This window comes from Schistocerca gregaria, chromosome 2 (genome assembly GCF_023897955.1).
Source record: "Schistocerca gregaria isolate iqSchGreg1 chromosome 2, iqSchGreg1.2, whole genome shotgun sequence".
NCBI lineage: Eukaryota > Metazoa > Arthropoda > Insecta > Orthoptera > Acrididae > Schistocerca > Schistocerca gregaria.
The window spans coordinates 726475533-726497614 of NC_064921.1; the positions used below are offsets into that span (position 1 = coordinate 726475533).

Genomic DNA, 22082 nt, shown 5'->3' on the forward strand with positions numbered 1-22082 from the left:
CAGTTAAATATTTTGTCATGTGAATTTATTGAGCCTGTTATATTTTTCCAAGTGTAATAGTCCCAAATGCACGTCACCTAGTTCTTGGTGCTGGGTTAGTGGTGTCTTGGATTTCCTGTAACCTTTGTAATAATTGTAGTGTAGTTATGAAATGCACTGGTAAGAATTTGATAAATGTGACCGTATTACACTTCACAAATTTTTATTATGCCCAAGAATTTTATTGTCATAAAAATTATGAGAATGTTTTCTATAATGAAATAAGTAATTATTTTAATCGAAACAAAAGGAAAACAACCAGAATTATTTGTAAGATAATATTTATTTTATTAAAAACAGTAATAAGCAATTAAACAATTTTCATTCATGAGCCAATGTTATTAATGTCACATTGTAATTAAGGTATGAGGAAATGTTTTGTGATTCAGTGATGAAGTGTGGCTCATGAACAAAGTTTAATTACATTTTAACAATTGTTTGTTCAGCATTTCCCCCTGATGCCCTAGGCATCAATTCTTATTAGCGAGCTGTGCCAATGTGGATCATATCCTGTTCAAGGAATTACATGAAAAACTTTTATGCTACAGAGTCAAAGTCAGTTCCATCTCCACCATACATGAACTCATACATGGCAAGAGCCATGTCTTCGTAGTCATCCCTGTCAACTTCTTGTGCAGATGAGAAGGATCTCAGCTCACCACCAGACATACTGTCAACGTCAGACATGTCATCATTCTGACTGTACCTCTCTCGCACATCCTTCATGACACAAGCTTCCAGCTTCTTGTGCTGAAATAAGAATTATTGGCCTTATTACAAATTTTCATCAACACCAGCTGGTCGATGTCTTCAGAAGACATTGTAACTACATGGAGAGCCATTTGATAAGAAGAATCCAGTTTGTGAATGTGTAGTAAATTACATGGTAAAATTCAATGAGAGTGAAAAAATAGTAGAATGGTTACAAATCCCTGTTATTAACGCAGAAAATAATATTTCTAAATTAAGCAACTCTCCCTACTTCATAGTAAACATTACTGCGAAACAAAAGACAGTGTCAGGAGGGTAATAATTATAAAGAAACATCAGAGCTGGATAAGAAGAAACAAAGCCAAGCTATTGACATTCAAGTGGCAATAAACGTTAAATAGAACAAAAAAAAAAAAAAAAAAAAAAAAAATCAAGAATATGGAAGATAACAAAGAGGGAGGAAGACATGGATAGAAATATACCAAATTAGGAATCCTAATATAAATATGTTAGGGAATTATTTATAAAAGTACTAAGTGTCAAGGTAAAGCATTGTACCAATATATTGAAATTTTCATGAATGCTTCATTGATGAGCACAAAAGATACCTAAGGAGAAGCATTGAAAGTCATGAGAATTTTTTGTTATTCACATTAATATGATTCTTTGGTAAATTGTTCATTATGTGAAGTATTAAGATGGCTTCATATTTCATATACTTTACCATTGTACAAAAATAAGTAGCCTACATTCACATCCTTCATGTGTGTAACAGTTCACCGACACACAGTTTTATTGACAGTAGATGAAATAATGAATTTGATTCAAAACTTTCTGTCAGTTAATTTATTGTAATGTGTCAGCTATTTCTTATGTATCATTCATAGTTAACAAATTATTCGATTGGTAGGTATGCAGAAAGACACCAAATTGCTGACACCAAGATATGCACAGCTGTGTTACTCTGTATGCAAGGAAATCTACAGTGTAGTAGGTATCTGGTTACTAGTCAATTCTAGTTTTACAGATAACAGTTCTGCAAGAAAAAAATATATAATATATGTATATAATATACGTATATAATATATGTGGATAACATGGAAGACGACGGACTAGTAGTATAACATGTGCTGTTGGATATGGGCCCAGAAAAAGAAAGGAGTGGAAGATTCATTAAGATACAGTAACTACATTTAATAGTTTTGAAAATATACAGGCAATAGGTACTCACCTTGTAACATCTGAAGAAAAACATTGGTTTTGCCAGTTCTCTCGATAAAGGTAATTTATCTCTCTTTGTTTCTGGTACACATTGCTGAAACAAAACACAGAAGTTCAGAAGTAGCCTACATGATGAACCACAGTGTATTTAATTCAGTTCTAAACTCAGATATGGGTCTGAAGTAATTGAGTCAATTTAGCAAACTTTCCTGAATAGTGAACAGTCAGTACTTACAGAGAACTGCTTGCAGTATTCTACTCCATCTACCATGTCTTTCTTTAGTTCATCATTGATTGGCAGTTGATTTATCCTTTCAGTTATTTTTGCATAGTTGGGTTCAAGGTTTTCATCAAGCTAATCCAGAATGAATATTTTCATTAGTTTTTGTTGAAAACTTCTTACACAGATGCCATTTCATTAATTTTTTTAATGTTAAGTAAAATTACTTACATATCCCAGTTCCTGCATTACACATGTTACGTTCTTGACTTTTCCACTAATCCTGGATGTCAAGGTTTCTAGCTGTCCTCTAAGATCAAGATCTCGCTGAAAGAAAACAAGTATTCATTGATTTTAAAATCCGTGATTGGGTACACATATGCAGACAGTTGAGTTATGTTACATGGTTTCTGTGAGGAAAGAAAATTTTACGAGTATTTGTCAGGATAGTAAATAATGTAGTCAAAACTACTCTCATTTTATCCATGAGAAAGACACTGGTTTTGAAAAGACCGTTCCCAGACTTGTACTTGGTAAGCTGATTGTAAATAGATGTAGATGAGTTATGAGAAAAGTTAGGAAATCTTAAGTTCTGGGAAAGCCAGAAAAATATGACATGGAAATAGAATAAAAAATTTTGAGCTTTTTTTAAAAAATTAATTAGTTTGTTTTCCATCCTTGATACCTGTGAAACTCTCACTTAAATATGCATGCCAGCCTCATCCTGTAACAGACTGCAAAGCATTCTTGGAAATACACGAGCAAACATTGGGCTCCAGCTTCATTATTTAGACCATTTGAATATAACATCTCAGTTATAGCATTTCACTTAATTTAACTCTAGTAACTGGCTATAGTTTGTTACCTTCAACCTTGGCATATCTTTCACTTCTCTTTATTTTCTTTATCTGATTTTGATCCTAAATCCTTCACTGAAACAGCTACTCATCATTACATTGTGCTTTTGTCATACATTGCCTCACTTTGTGTCTTGCAATTGTGTTTTCCCTTCCCCTCTCTGTTGTACTCCATCTTGTGTATGTATTACACATAATTGGTTTCTTCACTAACAGTTCATTCAGTTCTCAGAAATTCAAATCTCATATTAACCTCTTTGTATTGGTTTCCCTGCTTCTCTCTGTAGCATTCATAAGTGACCTATTGACAGTGAGTTGTGCAGTTGTATGGTGGCATAAATGTTTCAGTTCTCACCCTGTTTTTGTTGTTTTTCTAGCTTATGAATTTGTTATTTACTTATTCTTTAACTTTTTGTTTGCTATTGGTTTTATATACTTTGAACAGTGCAGTTGAGTTGGATTTGATGCATGTAGCTGCAACAGTCTAGTTCATCTTGTTTCATTTCTTCAAGTATGAAGAACTACAGACAGACATCTGCAGAATGTAGTTTAAGACTCGTGGACCATTTGAGTAATATACCATGAATTGTTTTGATTTAGTAGTCATTAGATATATCCCTTGATCTAGGTGAAACATTAATAGAGACACTGGACAAATAAAAATGTGACTTGGAATTGGTTCATTCATGACTGTTTAAATTAGGATTTATGTGCAATATGTTCAGAAATGGATGTAAGTTATAGATTTATTGAACATTTTTCATTTGTTATTTGTGAAATATGAAGGATTGTTTCATTGTAACACAATACAACATTCCCAAAAACTTTGTAGCAGTCTGTGAGATTTATTTCTCACTGTTCGTAATAACAACTCATACCTTCACAATCTATTGTAAAGTGACACCCGATGGTAAGGTTTAGGTGGGTTCTTTGTGAGAAATTAAAATTAGAAGCTGTGTAAATGCTTTGCATGAAATTTAAACACTCCTCTCTCTCTCTTTCTTTCTTTGTGTGTGTGTGTGTGTGTGTGTGTGTGTGTGTGTGTTTGTTTGTGTTTTTCCACTTAAAATCAGGAGTTACACTTACTGATTTGCGCTGGTTGATGGCACGACCTTGTGGGTACATGTCTGCACTTGGCCCGGTGGTGTAGTAACCTCCTTGGTAGGCAGCAAATTGTGGTGTGGGAGGCTGATAGTATGCCAGATAGCCAGGTGGTGAGCTGAATGCAGCCTGCGGTGACCAAGCAGTTGCTGCTCCAACTGACTGGCTGTTGGGATAGTAACTTGGGTACCCAAACGCTTGTGGAATCTGTGGAGAGGTTTGCTAGAAAAGAGATTAACTTCAGTTACCTAATTTGCTTCAATTTGATGGCCACTTCCTAACTGTAGATTATTAAAATTTTAGTATTAACTGACTTATTCTAAATAATGAAAGGTTTCTATTTTAAATAACCTGTCTGTTACATAATCTTATGGTGTGTAATTTTCTTTTGGTGGAAAGTTTGTAATTTGCAAATATTAATATTTTGAAGTCAACAATAGATACCTTTATCCAAATCTTTGAATGCATTTTTGCTCTGTAAAAATTTAATGTGAAGTTTTAATTAGAGAGGAGGAAGATTTTTTTCATAGTATTTCATGGTTTCCATATTCCTATCTATTACTTGTTACCTCTTCAATTTGTTGGAGAGAGATGGCATAATGTTGATGGGTTTATTTAGATAGTATGAGGAATTATCAAGCTACACACAGTCAGATACTTTACAAGAGAGCTGTTATACAACACAGGAACAGATGTTGTTAAAATTTTGAGAACATTTAGTTCTCTGGGAGTTTTGAGCATTTCTTTTCATTTTATATTTTAGAGACTTTGGATGTTTATGTGTAGGGTGGGGTGTAGATGCTGCACTCCCATGTAGAATCTGTGATGTGACAGGAGTTAAAGAGAGCAGGCATACAATTCTCTGCATCAAATCCTTTGTAGTGACTCACAGAGTAAAAATGTAAATTTTGGGTGTGTTCCTGTCACATTAATTTTTTACTCCATGTTTTCTCATTGGTAAATGATGGAGATTTGTGTAATGTAATCCATTACGCTGATGCAGTCTGGAAGTAGATTGTGTTTTGTCTTATTATATGTGAGGATTTGTGTTGTACATTCGGTATTTCATTGGACTTGGTATCATATAAGTGCAAAATTTTGTCAAGCGCTATTATCTGTGACAAATCATACATTATTGTGTATGATGTGATATATAGATTCTAACGAACTGAATCGAAAGTAAGAGGTAGTTGACAGCAGCAGAAAAAAATATTGCCAAACGTGTAGCTTTAGATTTTAAAATATACATTAAAATTGCTCAACTTTTTCCTCCACTTCAAAGTATTGTTGACTATTTTTTGTACTCGGATGCCAGCAGCTATAACAGTAGCAATGTTACTAGCTGTTTTTTTATTTTTATTTTTTGTGATTGGCAGATAATCCGATTCCATGATTTCTTGGTGTTGAATGTTGCCTGTTGCTTCCTTCTGACTTTTTAAAAGTGATTCAGTTCGTATGGACCACAAGGTCACGAATATAAGTATTTTTGTTTTATTGTATATTCATGAAACAGAAGAAAATTAGGAAATTTTTTTTACTGCGTTTATGTCTGCACTCCATTTTAGTAATAGAGCTTAGTCGTTGTTTGTCTCATTAGTAAAAGATCTTTTTCCTCCGCTTCCGAAGAACCAATACGAAGAAAAACAAAAAAATAAATTACAGAATACGTGAAACAAATGTCGTCATTAAATTTATCTTGGAGTTATTATTTATACTGATGAAATAGAAATTAGGTCAAATCACAGCACGCAAGGCATTTAAACATTCAGTCTTCAGGCATTTAGTACATACTACGTAAGTAACCATTGATATACTTTAATATCAATGATATAGATTGTGGCTCCCATGTGGTCTAGTGGCTAGGATAGCTGGCTTTCACCCAGCAGGCCCGGGTTCGATTCCCGGCATGGGAACATATTTTTATCTTTGCCGTTACTCATTAAAAGTGCCTCGTATTCCTCGTGGCATGAGTTCAGTTGCATCTGGAAGTGTTATGGAACAAAATGTATTACCACACATTGGTTAAAGTAGTAGAATAATTTTAGAAATGGTTGCCATGAAGAGCTATGGACTTACTGCGTACCACAAGACAAAAATGAGGAATAAAGAGATAAAAACAAGGAGGAACAAATAGACAAAAACAAGATCAGGAAGTCGCCAGAACTAGTGTGAGTAGGTGTGCGGGTGAGAGAAAGGGTGAGCAGAGAATAACAAAAACTAAGGAGGCAGGTGGAAGATTAAATTCAAGATCGAAGATTGTGGCTTGGGTCACATGGTTTACTATAAACCTCCGCACACAGATCGTTACCTGCAGCGGGATTCGAACTGCCACTCACAACAAAAACCAGGCATCATAAAAACATTGGCGGATAGAGCAAGAAAATTTGCGAACCAGAGCTGCTTGACGCAGAATTAAAACATCTTACCAAGACATTGTTCAAGAATGACTGTTCGTTCACTAAGGTGAAAAGCTAGTTGATACCACAGGGTAGAAATTGCAGCGATGCTCAAGTACCAGTGAAAACGAAAGTTTTCCTACCATTCATTAAGGACGTGAGTGACTGGATAGGAAAAATCATAAAATGGTGGAATATCACAGTAATCTACATACCTACATGGAAGATACAAGATCACCTAAAATTGGCTAAGGATGGTCGCCAGCTGCTGGGAAAAAGCTTGTATTTATAGGGTTCCGTGTAATTGAGGAAGGTGTACGTGGGTACTACAAAAAGAACTGTCAAAAACGACTACAAGAGCACAATGGCAATTGTACAAGAGGGGAGATTGACAGATCAGGTGGAGCATGCCTTACACCCAGGAGACCACCACATTCATTTTGATAGGAGTCAAGCAAGTATTGGCAGCCACAAGTGGACACAACGCAAGGCAGAAAGGCCATAGAGATTGTAAACACTCCAGGAATCTCCATATGAAGGAGGAGGGCGTGAAATTGAGTGACATTTGTATTCTGGTGCTGAAGAAGAAGTCGTCCACCATGTGATGATAGCAACAGCGGACGACGCTAACTGACAATGATCAATTGTGCTCGCGTATTCAAAACGCGTGACGTCACGCCACTGCACGGAAGCGGAATGTTGCTGTAGTCAGACATTCAACAAAGCTACTATCCCTCTTGATAATGCCCTCCATCTTCAACAGTCTGCAAGCGATGATCGAAGGGATCGATGTGTTAAGAAGAAATTTATAGATAACAATGACTAAATGCTGGCCACTGTGTCTAGTGGACAAGATGTGGGATTCTTCCCACACGTCGGGCAGGGGCCGGAAGATGGCGTAATGTAACTCTGAAACTTGTTGCACAAATAAAATAAAACTGGAAATTTATATGGCTGAAAGTGTATTGATTTGACATTTTCTTAACAAAAGGATGTGCTTTACGTTTATTTGAAGTATTTTCGTCTGTATGATTTTGCGAATTTTGGCTTGACACGCAAGAATACAGAGTGATTAGCCATAACCTTATGACCACTGCCCACCGCGAGATTGGAGCCCGCCTTGTGGTGTTACGGGCACGTGAGACAGTAAGGAAAAAATGTAAGTGGGGCAGAGAGGAATGGGAACATTGAACTATTTAATCACATGTATTTCGTCTTCGATTATACTTTTAAAGCATTTGGCTGAAGAGAGTAATGATTGTACCGCGGGCAGCCTGCAGCTCATATGGCGGAAATTAATGGGGACTCATTCTAAAGAAGAGACGAGCTGCAAATGGGGAAATGAAACGGAAAGATAATGTTGTACGGTAATTGCCTGAACATATCCTTGCCAGGAAGATACAATTGCTTTCCATTGACCCTAAATAATGAAAAGTGTGAGGTCATCCGCATGAGTATTAAAAGGAATCCATTAATCTTTGGTTACATGTAAATCAGTCAAATCTAAAGGCGGAAAATTCAACTAAATACCGAGGAATTACAGTTACGAACAACTTAAACTGAAAAAAAACCAGAGAAAATGTTAACCATAGACTTTATTTTACTGGCAGAACAATAGAAATGTAATAGTTCTACTAAAGAGACTGCCTACACTACGCTCGTCATCCTGTTTTTGAGTACTGATTCGCGGTCTGGGATCCGTACCAGACAGGATTAACGGAGTACATGGAGAAAGTTCAAAGAATAGCAGGAAGATTTGTATTATCGCGAAATAAGGAGGAGAGTGTCACTGACATGAGACAGGATTTGGGGTGGACATCATTAAGACAAAGGCGTTTTTCGCTATGGCGGAATCTTCTCACGGAATTTAAGTCACCAACTTTCTCCTTCGAATGCGAAAATATATTTCTGACGCAAACCTACATGGGGAAACGATCATCATAACAAAATAAGGAAAATCAGAGCTCGCACGGAAAGATATAGCTGTTCGTTTCTTCCGCGTGCTGTTCGAGGTATTGGAATAATTACGGTTAAGGTGGTTCGATGAACCCTCTGCCAGGCACTTAAATATGATTTGCGGAGTATTCTTGTAGATGCAGATGTAGATTGCTTCACCGGTTTTCATAGAATTTTAATAATTGTTTTCGCTGGTATTACAGAACTAAACTGCGAGCATTCTACCTGTCGCCAGAAACATCGAAGTTTCAACTAACCTCTCGTCGACTGTGATTGCCTGTCAGTTTTTATCTCGTATCGATATTGATAACCTATTGTATGGTGCAGGACTCATCCGATAATATTTGATGAAATCTTTCGGCTCCGTGGTTCTCATTTCGGTCAGGAAAATAACATCTGAGCAGTCGCTTCTTATTTCCAACCACTCTCGGACCGATTTCTTTTTGTTCCTTTTTTTCTGTTGCTAGCAAGCTATAGTTAATATAATTGGAGCACACGCTTTGTTTTGGGTGTTAGATATCTTACTTTGTAAAACTGCGTTGTCAACTGAAACTTTGGCCATTATCTTTGATGGTGTGAGGTCGCTTCAATATCGGGTGATTCAAAAAGAAAGAACAGGTTTCAGTTGTTTGAAACCTGTTCTATTATAGACGAACTATAAAAGATAGTAACACATTGCACATGTCATTTGATAGAAGGTTCAAGGTTTAGACACAGCTGCACTGTTGTTTGTTTGTAGCAACATGGCGCGAAATCAAACCATTGTTCAGCTGCCATGATTTTTCCGTCGTCGATTCATGAAGAAGTCTCCTCTGCACCAGCAGGTTTTATGATGCGCATACAAAACGCTTGGACGTTGGTTGCATAAGCGGAGAGAAGAGCACTGGGCGGCCATGCACGTCTGATGAAAATGTCGAGTGTATTGTACTAGTTACCCAAAATATTTCCAAAGCAATGTGCACTAACGTTTTACTGAACACAAATAAGGAAGTAAGTAACTTAAATTAACTATGTATCACAGATTATGTAAGTGACAATGCCTTCAATGTTGGAACTATGGAACTGTACTTGCTTTCTTACTGCAGGAATTCAGTACAGAGTACTAATATCGTACCACTAAAGGGGTCTGAACACTTTCAATATTTACCGACAATACTAGTTTGTCAAACCTTCAAAATACTGGGTGATTAAAAAAGAAATACAGGTTTCAGTTGTTTATTACAGGGAAATTATAAAAGATAGAGACATATGCATATGATGGAGGAAGGTTCAAAGTATTATGTTCTCACAGACACTATAGCGCACGCTCAACATGAGCACCATGATTTGCTCGAGAAACATCGAGACAATAGCCCATTTCATACCACACAGGAATCAGCAGGTCCCTGTTTATTGAATCGATAGCTTCAACGACTCATCTTCTCGGATGAATCAACGTTTCGTTCATTGGGTAAAGTAAATCGCAATTATGTAAGAATTTGGGGGTCACAAAATCATGGAGTCATCGTCATACATGAAAGAGACGCATCAAAAATGACGCGTTTTGCGTCGTTTCTGTTCACATTATTTATGGACCTTTCACTTTTGTGGAGGAAACTGTGACTGGAATGTCATATAAGGACATGTTCCAATGATTTCGTTTTTATGCGCGATGGCGTACTGTCTACTTTCTCTTTGTGCGACATTACCTTAGCAGCACCATAGTGCAACATTGGGTTGTAAGAGGTGTACAAGATCTTGTTCATTGCTTTTGGCTTTTCAGGACACCAGACCTCACATCATGCGATATTTTTTTTCCTGTTTGGGTTCAAAAAGAGTCTTTGTCCCACCTATGGCAGCTGAATAATCGAATTGTTGAAGCTGTCGATTAAACAAACAGAGACCCATTAATTCAGGTGCGGAATGAAATGGATTGTTGTCTCGGATGTTTCTCGAGCAATGCATGATGCTCATGTTGAGTGTATCCTATAGTGTCTGTGCGAACATAAAAATTTGAAGCTTCTTCTATCATACTCAATGTGTTTCTTTTATAATTTCTGTGTAATAGGTGCTGTCAATAAATATTGGTACGATATAAGCTCACTGTACTGATTCCTGTAGTCAGAAAGCAAGTTCAGTTCCATAGTTCTAACATTGTAGGCATTGTCATTTACGTAATTTGTGGTAATAGTTAATTTAATTTAAGTTATTTAGATCCTTACTTGTGTTCAGTTGTGTTGCTTCAGAAATATGTCGTGTTTTTTTAATTTTTTTACTTATTATTTATTTTTATTTTTTACTTCTGTGATAAACTTCCTGTAACTTTGTTGTGTATTGTGGAACATAAAGATGCTACCGCTTCTGTAGTTTATAGAGTGGTCTGTAGCGACTCGACAATACGAGTGAACGGGAAACTCACCTGGCCCAGGCGCTTGCTAAGAGCTAGTATGGCATGCTGGAACTTGGCGGCGTCCATGGCGGCAGCGGCCGCCTCCAGCGCCTCAGCTTGCAGCTGGGGCCGGACGGCGGGGGCGGGGACTGCAACGGGAAGGCGCGCTGGGCGCTGCGGGGGCCGCTGCGTGGGGGCGGACGACGGCGGCGGCGGTGGAGGCGGACGCGCCTCCTGCTGCGCCGCGGCAGGCGCGGGCGAGCCGTGCGCCATGGACGCACACTTGGCGCAAGCTGCGCGCATCTCCTGGCGCACCTGGCGCACTACGTCGGCCCCGAAGCAGCTCTCGTACACCTGCAAGCACAGTATTGGTGACTACACTGGAAACTGTATACGGAGGTGGCAGCCTTGAGGGCGCGCGTGGAGCTCTGCGTCGAATTGAGGAACTTGTCGGGGAGAAAGCGCAAGTGAAAAATAGAGTAGCTGGGTTCAAAGAATGCAAATATATAACCTCGAGCAGCATGTTTGTGTATAAAGCGCGCTATCCGTAAGTACAGTCGTGTACTGTTCCATCGTTATTTTACAATTGTGAGCCCATACGTATTCCTTCATTATTGTTTCATCTAACTCAACGGTAGGTGGCGTTGTCGTACATCCAAGTGTGCAGTAGTAATATAAAATAAATAACGAAATTTGTGAGAAAAAAATGCACGATACGTGCAAGAAAATGCCCCAGATTCCGAGCTAGCAGTGCAACCCCATAATGAGGTAGTTGCCTACGGGATAACTTGTAATTGAAAAAGCGTTTGGCTGGAACCTGATGCAACTGCGCCGTTTAATGCTTCGAGTGGGTCATTACTGTGGGGCAACACTTGTACGCGACAACAGTGTGACATAATGAAAGTTTTTTATTTTTGTTTGATTCAACAGTGATTTAGCTCAAATAAGTTTATTTTATTGCTGTTAAGTTAAACTGTGATTTTGCTCGTACATGTTTACCTTGGTAACATAAAAACAGCAATTCTGTACATGTGTACAAAGTACGCCAAGTGCCCGTTCCTGTTACGAAAATTAGCGCGCCCGCTCTAGGGTTATGGAACGAAGATGTATGTATGTGTGTGGTTAGGTCTTATGGGACCAAACTACTGAGATCATCGGTCCCTAAGCTTACACACTACTTAATCTAACTTAAACTAACTTAATAAGGTATAGACGACACACACATACACATAGCCGAGGGAGGACTCGAACCTCCGAGCCGCGCGGACCGTAACAAGACCCCCTAGACCGCGCGGCTAGCGAAGATATCGTGGGGGAAATAAAGACAAATATTTGATGACACTAGCCGTAAAGGGAAACGTATACACTTCTGGTCAAAAGTTTTCGATCACCCATGATAAAAACAGTACAGGGCGTCTCTCCTAAGAGTCAAAAATCAAATGGCTCTGAGCACTATGGGACTTAACTTCTGAGGTCATCAGTCCCCTAGAACTTAGAGCTATTTTCAGTCCCTTAGAACTTAGAGCTATTTAAACCTAACTAACCTAAGGACATCACACACATCCATGCCCGAGGCAGGATTCGAACCTGCAACCGTAGCGGTCGCGCGGTTCCAGACTGTAGCGCCTAGAACCGCTCGTCCACACTGGTCGGCTCCTAAGAATCGCCAGGCGCATTTTCTGTAATTACGTTTTTGCATTGCGTAGCTTGAGTCAGCTCGAACACGTCTTTTATGGGACGCCAATTGTCGACAGAAAGCGTCAGTTTGTTTACCGTGAAAGATATGATTTTTAAAGGGAAATTTTTACGCGTCCGTTCGAACGAGCGGTCGCATTAGACTAAGGCGATATATGTTTCATCTAACTGTATCAACAGGGACAGTAAAACTCGATGAATAACCATGCGACAGCAGTGCGCTGACTTTTACCGCCAAGCATCCAGCGCTGCTGAGTTGCTGCGGGACTGCTGCTTATTCCTCCTGCTTTACTGTCTCTGTTAATACATATCGATAAAACATACATCGCGCTAGGCTAATATGTTAGCGCTCAAACGAATGGTCACGTAAACTTCCGTTTTAAAATTAACTTTCTATGTAACGGGAAACAAACTGACACTTTCGACGACACTGGGCTTCGCATGAAAGACGCGATGAGCCTTATTTGTTTGGGCTTACTCTAACTACACAATGCAAAACCAAAATTGCAAATACCTGCTGAAACACTAGAGAAAAGGCGCCTGACGACTCTCTGGAGAGGCACTCCTCACACTTCATTTCAGTGTACAAACTCATCGTACAAACTGAATTAAATCAACAAAATGAATATTATCTCTATTATTAAGTACAATACAATGCGGTTTAGATATTAGCCTCTTCAAACAGTTGCACAAACTATTGTCATTCTGGAGATAAGGTTTTGTACTGTCTTTGCGGGCATTGCAGTCCAACATACCTGTAAATTATTCCGTAGATTTTCAACATTAGATAACCTAAATTTTCCGACCTCCCTGTGAAGGTCATCCCATATTCTTCGGCGCCCCATATTTCTCTTTTCTGTTGACACACACTATGCACAATTTAGAAGCGTATTTGGGATCATTGTTCTAGCAGTACAAACCCACGACCAAGAAGTTTATTCCCAGATGGAACTACATTGTTGATCAGTAACCTGTGACATCCTTCCTTCTTTAATGTTCCATTAATTCTTACTGTTTGTGGCCGATGTACACCTCTTTAAACCTTGTGCATTAAGACAGCGTTACACTGTTGAGACAGATTGGAGCTGCTCCCTTACTACTTACTTTCTCCCGAATTTCAGGTGCGGTGTGAGTCCTCTGACGTTTACTATGTACACAAATGAACTTATCTTCCCTGTATGTCGGGGTCTTCCAGATGGCGAAACACTTGCATTGGCTCCAGTTTACTTGTACCGTTGCAATGTATACACCACTGTAGATAGCGCTACGTCAACTTTTCTTCCTATTGTCTTACTAGAGTAGAGATGCAAAGCTACAGTTATAACACGTTTTTCAATTCCGGTTTCCTGCTTCCGTCCCATCAGGAGGTAATATAGTATGACCTGATCAGGTATAGCCGGCCGGTGTGGCCGAGCGGTTCTAGGCGCTTCAGTCAGGAACCGCGTTGCTGCTACGGTCGCAGGTTCCAATCCTGCCTCGGGCATGGCTGTGTGTGATGTCCTTAGGTTAGTTAGGTTTAAGTAGTTCTAAGTCTAGGGGACTGATGACCTCAGATGTTAAGTCCCATAGTGCTTAGAGCCATTTGATCAGGTATACAAACACACTACTAGATGCACACAATGTACTGTAGCGTAAGGCGAAGTGATTGCGACACAAGCAGCTGATGGAATAAGGCCCGTTCGAATGGAACCGTCTTAGCTGAAGACACGTCGGTGTTGTGGATACTCATCAGAGTAAGTAGTCAAATACACAAGCAGTCAAATACACAACGGGGGCGCTTAGTCTTTGGATGTTTATACTTGTTTTATTATCAGAATTGGGATATCATAGAACACTCAATTCGAAATCCCAATTTTAAAGACAAATACATAGTTGTGATAGGTGATCTAAATCTTCTGACCTGTAGTGTGAAAGTAATATAAATGACTCCCGGTGCGCTTGTCGCGTAAATTCTTGTCTGACAGTCAGTTGAATGGAGAACAATGGCGGATGTTGTTGAAATCTCGTATCTTCGTTGGGAATTAAAGCGACGTCTGCACCCAGAACAGTTTATGCAACAAACCTGTCAGGAAAGACTTGGCGGTTACATAAAATTAAAATTGAAAGGAACAACTTTATTTTTTGACGCTCTTTCTGTTGCGTGTGCGTTATTTCTCATTGTTCGGCAAAACGTCTGAGCTAGCCCGACAGCACTTACAGATGCTTCACTTGTTACGTTTACATGCGATACAACTTCCGGAAGTCGAATACTGAATTTCCGGAACAGTCTTCCGTTGCCGTCTTTCCATTTTAAGACCTGAACAGATTTTGCTATCTCTGTCATATCTGGGTTTTCCGACCTTCAGTTGAATTATACGATTGTACCCTGGAAGTCAGCTGTTCTGGTTTCCAATTTGGTTAGGGCGATAGTAATTATCGGAATGGGACGGGAATTGGTAGATGTGACGATAAGATCTGTTGGACGTCCTACTGAGGAATATCGTGCCAAATTCTGTCCAGTTGGCGTGTTAAATCTTCCATATCCTGACCTGGTTGGAGGGGACTGCCAATAATGCTCCAAGCGTTCTCACTTGGGGAGACACCCGATGATCTTGCAGCGTAAGGAAGGATCTGGCAAGCACGAAGACTAGCGGTAGAAACTCTCGCCGTGTGTAGGCGGGCATTTCCTTGCTTTTGTAATCCCAGGATGGCTTGACATGAAGGGCAACAAAGCGAGGCGTGGAATGTCGCCGACCTACCACTGTGCTGTAAGGGTGCCCTAGATGACAACTAAATGAGTTCTGCTATGAATAGAAATGGCAAATGGCATCGCAGACCATCACTCCTGGTTGTCAGGCCGTATGGCGGGCGACAGTCAAATTGATATTTCCCCGCTGTCCGGAGCGTCTCCAGACACGTCTTCGCTGGTCATGGGGCTTAGTTCGAAGTGGGACTCGTCGGTGAGATGGTTCTACTCCAGTCAATGAGAGATCAACGTGTTTGGAGACGTCCCGGACAGTGGTGGCATACCAACCTGACTGTCGGGCGTCACACGACTCGACAACCAGGTGTAATGGTCTGGGGCGCCATTTATTTTCATAGCAGGACCCCATTGTCATTCACGATAACCCTACAGCACAGAGCTATGTCGACGAAATCCTACGCCTTTTTTTGTTGCCTGTCATGGCAAGCCATCCTGGGCTTAAATTTCAACAAGATAATGCCTGTCCTCACAGGACGAGAGTTTCTACTGCTTGTATTCATGCTTTGGCACATCCTACCTCGGCTAGCAATGTCGTCTCTACTGTTGAGAACATTTGGGGCATTATGGACAGGGTCCTCCAGGCATCTTGGCATTTTTGCGATTTAACGCACTAAGTGGACAGGACATCCAACAAGTGTATCAATCAGTGCCAAGCTGCTTGCATAAGGACCAAACGTGGACCAATGCGTTATTGGCTTGCTCTATTTGTTAAGCTCTTTTTGATTGAATCATCAAATTTTATGGAAATATTAATCATTTGCTTGTCTGAACATGACATCACATCTACCGATTTGCATTCAAATCGTGGAGCGTCGGTTGTTTTTACATATCTTACAATATATTTCTTCTCCTCCTTCCCCGCACAAAAAGTTCTCCGTCTAGATTACGCGATACTAACAATTCAAGCATGTTTTTAACGTTGTTGAGTCTTTGTGGGAGTGAAGATCGATTATGGAAGAGGAAATACGGCAACTAGAATAGCATTTCGAAAACAATTTTTATGACCAGCCTGGATAGCCGCGTGCGTCAGCACTCCGGTTTCGGGCTTCGGGGAGGCATGGCGGTTTAGCAACGACGACCCGTGTGCTGGCCAGAATGGATGTGATTTTTGGGCTGCTTCCCACACCCAACTAGATGAATACGGCCTGAAATGCGTTTCTGCTTTATTTACACGATTCTCAAACATTTCGAAAACTTTCTCACACTTCCACGTGGATAACAAGAGACGCAAACAGATGAGGTACACAGTTTCGGTCCTGGAGGAGATGCTGGTGACAGGAAGGACATCCGGTCACCCTCTACCACTAACATTGTCAAATCCAGAATAACATGTCGGGTTGGTTGTCGAGAAGGAGAGGACTCCTGGTGTTCTTGAGTTAGAAATATTATTTACATACACATAAAGTGTGGCAGCATTCTTGTGTTACTTTAACGACATTTTAGTGAAGATGGAAGTTTCTCTGCTGTCTTATAATAAGGCAGCCATAATTTTATTTGTCATAAGTAGCTGGACTGCAACACACAACTCCTGCCATGATTTAATGATAAAAATTAGTTACTCTTCGGCAGCAGCACGAGACATGTATCCTAGGCGCTTGTACAATAGAAGAGATACGAAATGCTTACGAAATACGATGCGAACAAGATGCTACAGGAGTGAAAAAGTTGGCCTTGCGTTCGGGAGCAACGGTTTTCAGATTGCCCTTTGACCATTCAGATTCGGGTCTAAATAGCATGAGACGAATGCCTAGCTTCCTCAACGCTTTCAAATCCGTCTCTAACAATGTTGTCATTGATGGGACCTTAAACCCGAATTTTCGTTCCATGGAAGTGTTCCCGTAAAAAAGTCAGTATCGTCACTGAAAATCTATCGCAAAACCCAACGGTAATACTGGATAGAGAAAACATAGTAAGCCCCATGGGTTTGGCATTCAGATATTGTTCTCCCCGCACAAATGAGTGATAGAATCTCCATAAGAACATTGTTGTTCATGAAACTCTCGTATGATATACATGATACCACATAACATGAACAACAGTGATATTTCACTGAGGAAGGAAGTTACTGGAAACAATTTTTCGCTAGTGGTAGTGCGTGCAGAGCGAAGTAAAGTGTAGCGTAGTTAATAACCATAAATTTTTATCTATCGGAATATAGAAGTAATTTTAACGGCATTCGGCAGCTCTTGAAAAGAATCAACGAAAAATAACACATGTTTGTGTCCGCTTTGAAGCGTTCCGCAAAAAAATATCGTGTTAACCTGCGAAATGTGAGCTTTAATCATATTTGCGCAGCGCATATCAATCATTATTTCCACGTATACTTCAGCTAAAAGAGTTAAAAATGCGCTGGGCCACGTAGTTTGGCTTCGAATAACGTACATTCACATATTGCAATACGTATAGAATTCAGCTCGTGGAAAAACCCAAACAGGCATTCAATTTCGGAGACGACCAGTTAGTGAGATTTTGTCTGTTGTTTGGCTTTTGCATTTACAGAGGTATCTTGTTACTGTTAGAGCACAAACAAGTTTCGACATCTCTGCCTCATAACCAGTGGATCATTACGCAGTGATTTCTGGCTTTTCAAGCAACGGAACATGTGGTAAAAGCATACATTGACACTGATTATGTTCCAAACACGCAGTACAAGGACAATATGCCTTACCATTGGCGATGGAAGAAGGCTCCACTGTATTCAAATGGAAGTAACTGCGTCCTGGTAGATTATAACAGTAGATATTTGTTTGCAAAAACCAAGAAACAGAGCTGCATTATTCCTAGGATGATGCTTGGAAAATTTAGTTTTTCTATCATTCTTATTAGAATTTTTTGTTTGTAAATTTTTGTCAAGCGCTCCTTCGAAGACATTAATTACATGCACTCTCTGGGATTTTTCAAGGGTTTGGACACACTTTACTGATGTAATGTACAGCTCTGTGTGAAAAGCTTTATTAGTTGCGGGAAATGTGTACGTGTCTTGTGTGTCTTAAAATTTTCTGTGTTAGTCATCGGTAATTGCGAACAGCTGATGGGACTTCGAAAAATTAAATGGGCGGCAGAGCTGTATCCAGCGTCTCGCTTTGCATGCGCCACTTACCTTCATCATGGCGTACTTCCTGATGAACCTGTCCTCGCCGCCGCCGAAGGCGTCGACCGCGGCTACTGCCGCCAACCACGTGACCGCCGCCGCTACCACCAGCTGCATCTCGGCTGTGTAGCGCTCTTGTCAGCGGGATCCCTGCACACAGTATTACAGTTCGTAACTTGTGTCGGTTTTCTCTTAGCATTTGTAAAGGTAACATGGCTTATAGTGGTTCCTAAACTGTGTCATTCACAGCATGACAAACCACCGCTTCAGCAATCATTAACGCAAGCTACTGCAGTGTCGCTTAGTTCACAATTAGAGGCTCAGAATAAAATTTCACCGCTAGTATGTGGCCAATAATGGCGGGTATCATTCTGTGCACCAGTATACCGGGTTAAACCCCAAAGTTCTTCGTAGCGTCTTAGAGTGAGAGCATGGTGACTCCTCTGTCGGATGGGGACGTTAAACTCGGAAGTCCATTTGACGCTGTTGCAGAGAAGTAGATTAGCACACGGTTTAGCCCTCTCACTTCTCTCTCACCGTCATAAAAAAAGAGAAAACAAATCGAACAATTCTGCACGCACTTATCGGTCATTGCAGTTAAAACTCAAAAACTGTACGAACGGGAGTTTATATTGTGTACGAAGTCAGAAAAAACTTTTCCGTCTTTACACCTGATCTTTCCTCTCAAGGTGTCCCACCTAACGGGGCACTGCAACTTTCCTTAACCGCGTTATAGGTACGTTGTCACTAGTGGTTACGTTTAGGCCTCTTTTTATTTGGGCTTGAAGTCCCGTGGAAAGCGCAGTTGTCACAGACGGGAGTTCTGATTTCTGATAATAGTATAGTTTATGAAGGGTAATTTGTGGTAATAAGAGGTAGGGCAGGAGTGAAGGGTAGTTGAAGGTATAAATACATACATATGTTTGTCATCAAACGGCTCTGAGCACTATGGGACTTAACATCTGAGGTCATCAGTGCCCTAGAACTTAGAACTACTTAAACCTAACTAACCTAAGGACATCACACACATCCATGCCCGAGGCAGGATTCGAACCTGCGACCGTAGCGGTTCGCGCGGTTCAAGACAAGCGCCTAGAACCGCTCGGTCACACAGGACGGCTGTTTGTCATCGTAGTCACAGTGTTTGCATTCACGCTGTTATTTAAGAAGAACGCCAGGGTGATGGCTTCATTAATATGTCCAGTCCCGTTCAAAATACTTGTCTAGCTTCCCTAATACTTTATCTTAAATAATCTGCTGTCCATGATATACCAAACCACTAAAAAAAATCTGGAAAGCATAATAAGAATAACTGGGCCAAAATTTAAACATCTGTCTCCGAATGGCTAGTACAGTCTTATTATTATTATTATTATTATTATTATTATTATTATTATTATTATTATTATTATTGCTGCTTCACATCGACTCACCATATGAGATACAGGGATGAAATCGGACGTTCTGACCTGCAAAGCTGACCAGCTTCCACACGTGATTACCATGCTTGTTTCTACTCCGCAATGAAACAGTTCTATTGCGAAATATAAACCTTGTGCTAGTGACAAATGACATAATACGTTCAGCATGAAAGGAAGTGTTTTTCAGAAAACAAGCTTCATAGAAGAATTTGACGTTTTTCTCTGCTATATATAAGGTACAGCAGACACGCATTGCCAGCACCTGTGATTGCTATACGCTGTGCCTTCTACAGGAATATGAACGCCCAGCTTAAATTTCTCGTGATTATGTTGAGAATTATTTCTCGTGGTTGTGTTACCATATTATACTGTACTTGGCTACTGTGTAAATCTACTTTTGCAATTTTTTTACTATTTGTGTCATCAGATCGGATTAACGTATCAAATCTAGAATTTCAGAAAATTTTGTGTGAGAACGTATGAAATCTGAAATTTCAGAAATTTTTTTTACGTTCTATGCTTCTGGTGTGTTATAATGTCATGTAGCATTACATGTCAGCGATTATAAGGAGTACGTCAGTAAAATCCAATAACTGTTAAGACTTTACACATTAATGAAAAGTGCCAATTTGGGCACACTGTGAATAGTCCTGTGTATGTTCGCGAACACAGTGGAAGCGCACTTGGAGGAGAGGGCCAACCAATTTTGCCTGAAGAAAAGGGTGATCTCATCTTACATATACAACCAACTGCTCGATCGCGCTAATTTAGGAATCTCAGGATAGAGAACACCAACCGTTCGTAGGCCTACTGGCGAATCCCTGATGATAGCACTGCCCTGAAACCTTATTTATCTAGATCTTACGAAAAGATTTACGTTCACGAAGTTGCACGTGGAGGATGTTCTACACTAAACCTCAAACCTGTCTGCAGCGTTTCGTTTAGTCATCATGATTGTTGTCGATCGCCCACGATATGGAGACTCGATGGTAGATGTAGTTTTTGTTATTATAGTTTCCTTAAATTCGTGGTAATCCATTCACATCAAGCAAGGTGCTTCAAATGCTACATTCATGATTATAACAATGATCAAGATGAGGAGGATATATGGGTACTGGCTCATTTTGCTCACCAGGCTAGCATTGATGGCGCAGATCTTTCCATTAGCTCGAACTAGACACTCTCGCTTTCAAAGACACCACATCGTCAGAGAAAGGCAATTGCCTCTATTCCATGTTTCCCGGAAGAGTGCTGTCTTCCTGCATTTTGCTCTCCAAACACTCAGAATAAATGTGACATTAACTATTTAATAGCTTCAGAACAATCGTCGTTGAACCACATTTTTGAATCAAAAATAGCGAAAACATTCTTATATGAATTACAAGAGACTGTGACAATTTTGTAATAAATCAACTTTTGAAACTGAGGAAGAAATCTCGAGTGTCGTAATCTCGTTTTGCTTCTGTGGTGAGTACAATGAAGGGAATAACTGTTGCGTAATTCATAAAGTCTCTACAGGGAATTACGTGTTATCTCGCAGATTAATATAAGTCGACCCTTCACTTTCGTAAACGAATCGAAATATATAATATTGCGTCTCAGAGGCTACCTTCTGTTGTGCAATAAATTAAGGTTTTTTTTCTATTTACGGATGGACTGCGGGAATAGTAATTGCTTGTATGCCACTGTGCAATATGTTATTATTCATATTTTATTTTCACAGATTCGGTTTGCAGAGGTTGGAGAATGTTTGCAGGTGCTGCCCTGAAAACCTGTCAGATATTAGAATATTTGAATGTCTACCAGTTGAAATCAGTATTTCTGTTACTCTCCCACGAAGAAAACAAACATGAAAGCGCTCGGGCTAAACAAACGAATCATTTAAGCATGTTATTTAGTTAATTGTGGGATGAAAATATGAAGCAGACAGTAAAGTCTTCTAGAAGTATGAAGTTGATCGTTTTTACTTATTTACTTACTTACCATAATATCTGAACTGTGAGTGAAGAAAGCGGTTCTTTTCACTCGATACACACACATTCTCGTTGAGCAAGTTTGCTACGTCAGTCACACAGTTACTTTAAAGGCACGAATGTACTGTTGTAGCACCGTTACTATTTATGGCGCGTTTTTATGGGACAGCAGTGAGCTGTATAAGAGGAGTGCCTCCTAACATAGTAATACATAATTTCTGAGAACCCATGCGGTTCGTAGAATTTGGTGTGTCGTGGGCGAAGCTTTTTCTGGCTAATTTGTGTTCTAG

At 39.9% G+C, this 22082-nt stretch overlaps 1 protein-coding gene and 1 non-coding gene across 2 annotated transcripts in view; one reads left to right on the forward strand and one right to left on the reverse strand.

The window, feature by feature from the left end:
* Nucleotides 1-303: 303 nt before the first annotated feature.
* Nucleotides 304-22082, reverse strand: part of LOC126334853 (uncharacterized) — a 34380-nt gene continuing 12601 nt past the window's right edge. Inside the window, exons 2-8 of the mRNA XM_049997522.1 lie at nt 18408-18548; nt 10900-11223; nt 4135-4371; nt 2423-2518; nt 2207-2326; nt 1982-2065; nt 304-789 (exon numbers count right to left, since the gene is read on the reverse strand). Of these exons, the coding sequence (XP_049853479.1) occupies nt 577-789; nt 1982-2065; nt 2207-2326; nt 2423-2518; nt 4135-4371; nt 10900-11223; nt 18408-18515 (1182 nt within the window). The 5' untranslated portion in view covers nt 18516-18548 and the 3' untranslated portion in view covers nt 304-576. The remainder of the gene's footprint in view (nt 790-1981; nt 2066-2206; nt 2327-2422; nt 2519-4134; nt 4372-10899; nt 11224-18407; nt 18549-22082) is intronic.
* On the forward strand, nt 5991-6062 carry Trnae-uuc (transfer RNA glutamic acid (anticodon UUC)). Its single transcript has one exon. It is a non-coding gene; the product is annotated as a tRNA-Glu (tRNA).